The sequence below is a fragment of the Falco biarmicus genome, chromosome 3, assembly GCF_023638135.1.
Source record: "Falco biarmicus isolate bFalBia1 chromosome 3, bFalBia1.pri, whole genome shotgun sequence".
Classification (NCBI taxonomy): Eukaryota; Metazoa; Chordata; class Aves; order Falconiformes; family Falconidae; genus Falco; species Falco biarmicus.
Window position 1 is genome coordinate 97,044,876 of NC_079290.1, and position 7,583 is coordinate 97,052,458.

The 7,583-nt window shown below is 43.1% G+C and overlaps 1 protein-coding gene across 1 annotated transcript; it reads right to left on the reverse strand.

Moving 5' to 3' along the window:
• Positions 1-474: 474 nt before the first annotated feature.
• On the reverse strand, positions 475-6,793 carry LOC130145511 (transmembrane protein 14C-like). Its single transcript, XM_056330376.1, has 4 exons — positions 6,716-6,793; positions 4,120-4,221; positions 1,268-1,355; positions 475-1,066 (listed from the first exon to the last, which is right to left on the reverse strand). The coding sequence occupies exons 1-4, from the start codon at positions 6,789-6,791 to the stop codon at positions 1,009-1,011; spliced, it is 324 nt and encodes a 107-aa protein (XP_056186351.1). The 5' UTR covers positions 6,792-6,793; the 3' UTR covers positions 475-1,008.
• Between the last annotated feature and the right edge of the window lie 790 nt (positions 6,794-7,583).

The window sequence follows — 7,583 nt, forward strand, 5'->3', positions numbered from 1 at the left end:
CTTCTACACTTCACTCCTCAGGCACCACAGCCAAACCAGGAACATTCCTGACTCCAAGGTTTCCTAGTAAAGACAGATTTGAAGAGGCACAGCCGCTTCCTTAAGTGATAAAAATAAAATGCTGATACATTCTATTGTCAAATAAACCTGTAAGATCAGAATTACACGGTGTTAAACTATTTCACTCTAATTATACAGTCCGGCCAGATCAGAGTCAACTGTTCATTTAGCCTAGCACAGATTTTGCTTAATTAATCCACAAAGTAAGTTCCTTTCCAACCACTGTCTTAATGCAGTGTTAATGAAGGTCCTGAATTTAATCTTCTGCCCCTCCATTTAAAAAGTGATTTTAAAATGTCATTATAAGACAGCACATGGATACTAACAGTTCACTGCAAAGACTTCCACTGAGAAGGAAAAAAACCCCAACCCCCTACCTCCATACACACAGAAAGTATATAAAAGCATGCCAAGTAAAGGTTTGTAACACATTTTATTCATAGAAAAGCAACATCGTAGCATCATTTCATAATAAAAAGGTAAGATCTGTTGGGTGTTATACAGACATAGTGTATCAACTCGGAACGCAAGGGGTAAAGCACACTGGAATACTCGGTATGAAAGGCTTACACTGTCGTATTTAGCCAGTTACTCCTGGTGCCTCTTAGTGGATACTTTCCTAATTACAGGTCCTCTCTTCATATTTGTCAGCAGTGTATTTTGGAATATAAAAACTGGAAGTGTTAAAATACACTGAAATGTGTCTGGAAAAATCAGGACCAGTTTCTCACGACACAATAATAGCTCCACCAGATCACTGAAACAAATGGCACCTTGTATGTAACTAACTCATTCCACTCCCCTGTTATATAAAAAAAAAAAAAAAAAAAAAAAAAAAGGAAAAAATCCTGTCTCGATATAGAAAATTGTTCCATCTTCTTGCTTCTGCACTCTTACAACTTCATCATCAGGTTTCCTTATCCAGATACTAAACTGTAAAATGAACCGCTACTTATCAAGGGGCTTTTCCAACATCTTCAGTGCTAATCTTCCAACCATTAACAAACTGTGTAAGAGGGGAAAACACAGAATTAAACAAAGATAATAATAATTTTTCAACTCATTTTCAAATACTTCCCAGGTAACTAGTGCATGGAAACAAAAGAGATACACAAAAGATGACTCACTCCATCTCAGTTTAGCTATGCAAATAAGAAATCACACATTGGAGGTTAAAAACAAACAAAAAAAGTATATTGTGTTGTACCTGACACCAGCAATTAGCCCTGCAGGCATGAATTTTCCAGAGTTGTAAAATCTTGTTCCCATGACGGCAGTCAGTGTTCCAGATGTAACTGAACGGAGAGATTACACAGCCCAGTCAGCAAATGCATGTGTGTGAGAGAGATGCTACAACTCCAAATGAACAGAACAGAGAGAACCAGTAGCATCAAGTAAAAAGTGGAATGGGTTACTTCATGTGACAGACTAGAAGAGTCAATAAATTGTTTAAACTTCGGAATGCCTCGCTACGTGAAGAGTAAATTCTCTAAATGAAGTTCCAGCAGGCAGCGGACTCCATATGCTTCTGCACACACTCCTTAAATTTCTTTGTCAAAATGTGCTGCTTTGGAGACTGGAAACAACCTGTGCTACCTGCTCTGGAACTCACTCCTTCCCTGTGCACAGGCGAATCTCCACACTGTGCACGTAATTCCCCCACTTCTCATAAAAGGGAGAGAACATTTTCATGTCTAACTTGTAGCGACATTCTGAGAATTAACTAGTTTATGTTCGCAAAAGCCTTCAAAAGGAAAGTGTGCTATGTAAGTGGTAAGCATTTCAGCCCTGCACCACCTTCCACTAAGATCAAAGAGTTAAAGTCATCGACCCTGACCACTTGACACAGAGCCAGGTAGTTTCACTGTGCCAGTAAAATAGAAAAAGGCAACCCCTGGAACACTGCATCTCAAAGAATGACTGAATACTAAGAAAACCACAAGGAAAATGTAACGACTAATTAAATCCTTAGCACGCAACTGCTACCCAGTGGTAACAGCTACACACAGCATGTTGTTCCAACCACTCTTTTATGTTCTACCATTACTTCTATGTGATGACTGGCTCTGCAGGACCCAGCTCATCTTCAGTCTTCGCTATGGCATCCTTCCTCCCTAACATCACCCTGCGTCACTGACATCTAGCAATCTCACGTAAGGAGACACGTAAGATACTGGGACCACAGTCTAACACACAGGAAAGACCTGTATTTCAGTATTCAAATGCCTCAAGTTCTAATCAGTGGCCAGCCTTCAAACTATGCACAGCTCACTAAATGTTTTTGTCTAAAACAGCAGCAGAACACACTTCAAAAACTTTAAAGCATGAAAAGGAGGAAAAGACTCCACATACTACTGAATTACAGAAATGTATCTGTCTCTCACATTTAGGAAAGTACTTTGTCCCACTCTTCTTAAGCTTGCTGTATTTGCAGCTTATTCCAAATATTTAGGCTTGACCATGCACAGCTTTTGACCTGTCCAGCAGATATGGAAGTGGAGCACACTGTAGACAATGCTGAAGTAGAGAGAAACACTGGGCCTTCCCCTTTTGCTTCTGACTTTACCATATTAAAGAGCTAGATGCTATGTCACTGCCTCAGTGAACAAATCCTACCGTCAGTGCAGCTCTTTAAGCACTGATTAAGCAGTGACTCTCTACAGTTAGCTTCTCAAAGTCAGGGAGAAGGGAAGCTCTGGTTCTGAGAAGAAGAAAGAAGAAAAGGCATTACTGAAACTTGCTTCTCTGTTAAATCTCCCCAGGCACGCAACACCTTTGTAATCCCACGTATTTCTCATATATAAAAATAAGCCGATCACAATCTCTGCTGTTTTCAGCAACAATAAAATAATCTGCTAGGGGTATGGGCAATCTGCAGGGGAATGGCATCCATCTCCTGATATGCTTCAGCCTCCCACAGGATGCTGAAAGCAGGATCCAGCCATAAAGAGGACACACAAAGGTCAGACATCAGTTTACCAGCACTTCCCTTGAACTATGATCCTTCAAACACGCCGGTACAAGACAGGTGCATGGTGGCAGCCAGCAATTCAGCAAAGCCTGGGGACTGAAATGTAGCCAGTGCTCCGGAGCTGCCATGCACTGATGTCTTCTATAGATCAGGAATGGAGAGGAGAGGATACTACTACCGCAAACCCTAAAGACAGGGTTACTTAAAACACATGCTCACAACCATCTGAGATAGAGCAGTCCAACAAGCGTCAGTCATCAATGAAGCTACCAGAATTACCTACACATACTTTCTCAGCCCACTTCAGTTGCAAGGTACCCTAACTTAGCGGTGAATGAGAAAAGTTCCAAGTCATGTTATTTTGCAACTGGCATGAGCTTTAGGCACACACAGGTTACAGCGGCAGGCGATAACCACCCTAACGCAATCTCAGCCCTGAGCTCTATATGGTAAATGGCAGAAAGATAAAACCAGCATTTTGGAGATTCACACCCAACATGCTACATATGTTTTTAAACACAAAATGCTTTTTTGATTTTTATTTTGCTGAAGGATGTGAAATACTGGTATTGCTTATTTTTTTTAAGCCATCTTAAGTTTCACTTTACCCGATGGCACATTTTCTTTCACAATCTGTAGTTTTCTGATGTTCAAAAGACAAACTCTAATGTTAAATGACAGATATTTTGCTCTCCTGTTGTAGAAAAGGAACAAAAAATGTAAGTTTGAACTATCACCCAAAACACTCTATACTTGTTGCAAAAGGGATGCAGGAATGTGAGAAATCACTGAGCGAGACACACCAAGACAAACAGTTTTTGATATGCATTCTCAATACATTCTTTAAAAAAATAATTAAGTAATGCTAACAGTTCCAGGGAGAATGCTAACACATTCCAGGGAGAGCAGTGGAGTCTCGCCACTAATGGAGAATTTTCACTAAAACACAAGTTTAAAGATTGTGTTGAAACTAGATTTATAACAGTATCAGTTTAACTCTTCTCCAAGACTTTTAGGTACTCACTTTAAGTACCCAGTTATTTCAGGGTAAATATAATCCCTTCTAATCAAAATTTTAAATTACTTACTCAGAGAAATCCAAACATTATTTGGATTTTGTGAGAGCTGATAGGCACCCAGTCCAGCCAAACTCCCAAAGAAAAGGCCAGCAGCTAGCGATGGGACACTACCTGAACAAGTAAAAGATAATGCATTAATCAGAAGCTCAGAAATAAACTTGCTCATCAGCTTATCTGTTTCGTAAAACAACAAAAATAACTAAAAAAGATGGACATTTACTGTTATAAAGCAGATTAGAGATTATTTTTTTTTCTATTAAGACACTAAGACCATGCTGATCTGCACCAAGAAACATGTTCAAATAGTCTTGCATAAGATACAAATAGCATTAGTACGGAAATCTTCAACAGCAAAGGCATTCATATATTTATCATGAAAGAACTGCGAGAAAAGCAGAAGAATTGGTGTTTTCTTTGTGCAAACTGAAGCATGTTGTTTCAACGCAGTAATGTCAGAACTTCTTGAGAGGCAGTAAAGTAGATAGATTAAATATTAAGTGTTTAAGATCAGAAAAAGGGCACATGGACTGAAGTGAGCAGCAGGGCATTCAGACAAGTAAAGAGTTGCCAAAGAAGAGAGTGGAGTTGAATAAGAAAAATTGTATCTCTTAAGTACACCCCAGATCTGACCCAAAGGTAACTGCAGGCTTTGGAAGAAGGTTCCCTGGATTCACTTAAACTTCGGAAAGCCCTCAGCATAAGTGATAATCCCAAACTACCAGAAGATAAAGGATACCACATCCAAAGTGGTGATTTATGGATTACATCAAGTAATGAAGCAGCACGACCACCGCAAGCGGCGAATGCCCTCAATAAGGCTAATGGAGAAATCAGGACTTGATGCTACCGAGGGTGGTTCCGTACAAGTGCCATTTTTCAGGTCACCTTTAAAAGCCGCAAGGTTGTAAAGCTAAGCTGATACAGATCTCCTCTCAATGTTACAGGAGGATTGCATATTGCTACCAGAAAGCCATCATTTCTCAGTCATCAACAAGGCAGCTGTAACACTGCTTCAGATCCTGCTCTTGGTACAGAAAGCAAGAGGTAAAAGATGATGGCACCACATATTCTCTCGTACACGTGCAAGGAAAAAATTCACACTCTAGTGAGTAGGTGCTCTGCACAGAACTAACGTGGTAGCTACAACTCTTTCCACAATAAGGCTGGCAGCCAAGAAATGGCCATCATATCCTTGAATTTTATGCCTCAAGGTACTGTTTAAGCAGCTACGACACACACTTACTAGGACAACCACACCATTTCTGGCTCAGGAAGTTCCCGAGTCTCAAAACACTGGGACCCAGAGAACTTACTAAATGAAGAGAGAAAATCACTTACTCACTCTTTGCTTTCCCTGTTCTCATGTTCTTCCCAAGGTACCTACTACTGACCACTATCTGTGGGGGTAAATAAACCTGGCTGTAAAAAAAACCAACCAGATCACCATCTTAGCTCTGTGGATGAAAGCTCCATTCCCTTTTGGTTTCTCCAAGTTATTAGTAGGGATGTGATCGCCTTTTTTTTTTTTTTTTCCCCTACAAGTCACCATACAAGTTCCTGTTCCCCCTTCAAAAATCCTGTGACCTGGACTCCCCTGCCTCAGCAGGGCCACGTCCTCCCATCTGGGACCACAGGGTAAGACAGACACCGACCATTTCATAGCAGCCTTAAAGAAATGCAGATGCAATTAGTTACTTAAGTTCTCATTATTGTCCCTCCTGCCCTAAACTCCACTCACAGCCCAAAGGATGCAGTAAGCCAACAGAAAACAGATTGGAATAGGCATTAGCATCTACGTAGTCAAATGCGATGGCAAAATTCTCCCTGGGTTCAGCAATGCCCCTTCAGCTCACAAGCACTAAGATGGTTTATGGATTTTCGAAGCTGAAAGAGACAGTATTGCAGCAAGGATGAGTGCACAGCTCCGTCCAGAGGAGGGCAAACGCAGGAAAAGCTCAGGAAATGAAAGCAGTAGGTCAGAGGGTACGCTTATGATGCAAAGCCTAGAAAAGGAACAAGTTTAAGGACAGATTTGCATTGTTCAGCTCTACTGGAAGAAAGGATCCTTCCAAAAACACCCTGCAGCTTACAGTTACCATCGAACATCACAATGAGAATAGATCTCCAAAAAAAGTCACTTATGTCATTGGAAGATACAGAACATTGATAGAATGCTTAAATTTAATGACATTTTAAAAATTCGATTTCAAAAAATGCTTAAATTTCAAAAAATGCTTAATTAAAAAAATGCTTAAATTAAAAAAAAAGCTTAAATTTTAAAAAAATACTGCTTAAATTTAAAGCAGCAGGGAGAAAGCCTTTCCAAAGCAAACTTTTGCCAGTTCGCCCAGAGCACAATGCAGAGGTGGGGTACCAGCATCCCCCAGAAAGCCGATCGTGGGCTTTATCAGCCCCAAAAGCTCAACCCAAACATCACCCCACCCCAACAGCAGCAGGTTCCCAGCATATGGCACAAAGCGATAAACTCGACGTCTGTGTGAACTTCGAGATAGACGGCTTCGGGAAAAAGCTGCTCAGCTTATACAGAGCTACTGGGGGGCGGGGGGTGGGGGGGGGGGCGCACAAGCACCTTCCCGCACCGTACCTGCTTTTGCATAGCCAACGAGCCCTCCCGATGCCACCAGGGCTGCGTAGCCGAAGCCGAGCCAGTCCACTGCCATGCTGGAAACTGGAAGAGAAATTGGGGTGAAGATCAGTATCGCTTCATTTTTTTGATGGAGAAAAACAAACAGGGCATTTTGCCGGGGGGTGGGGGTGGTCCGTGAGTGGGACCTGCCTAAAGCTTAAGCCCTACACCGAGTCCAAGCGATAAAACCGGATTTGATGGGGTTTTTTTTCAGGAAAAACGCGCGGTGGCGGCGCTCACCTGCTCCGCGGCTGCTCGGTCGGGCGCGCTGCGGCGGGGGGGGAGGGGAACGGGGGGGGCAGGGAGCCCCGCCCCCAGCTTCCCTCTTCCGGGTGGGAGGAGGAGAAAAAAAGGAAAAACAAACTCAAAACCAAACCAAACAAGCCCTACGGGCAGGGCTGGGGGCTGCGGAGGGGAAGGCGTGGGTGCCGTGCCACCCGCCCGCAGTGCTGCCGGTAGCCCGGCGGGGGCGGGCGGGGGGGTGCCCCAGCGAGAAGCCCGAGTGGCCCCAAAATGAGGAGAGGCTTCGTGTTTTGTGTGCTTGTTCAGTGGGGGGGCAAAGCACCCTCCTAACTGCCTTCGTGTGCGCCCCCATCCATCCCAGTCCGGTAGCAGAAGTGGGGGGACGTGGGGGTGCAGCTGGGAATTGGGGGGTGGGTTTTGGTGTGGTGGGAGCTCCGGCGCTGGGCAGCCCCCAGGCTGCTCATGGCTTTGGTCAGGAATGTCAGTATAGGCCTTTTGTGGAAGATGTAGTGGATTTTCTATCTTCAAATTACAAGCACACCTGATGCGACAGAAAAAGGGAGCCTTCCCCTGTAGAAGTTAT

Coding starts and splice junctions, on each gene's coding strand:
- LOC130145511 (XM_056330376.1), bottom strand. CDS start 6,791: ATGGCAGTGGACTGGCTCGGCTTCGGCTACGCAGCCCTGGTGGCATCG. Junction 1,356..4,119: donor TAATGTTTGGATTTCTCTGA/GTAAGTAATTTA, acceptor CTCTCCGTTCAG/TTACATCTGGAACACTGACT. Junction 1,067..1,267: donor GGGCTAATTGCTGGTGTCAG/GTACAACACAAT, acceptor CCTCTTACACAG/TTTGTTAATGGTTGGAAGAT.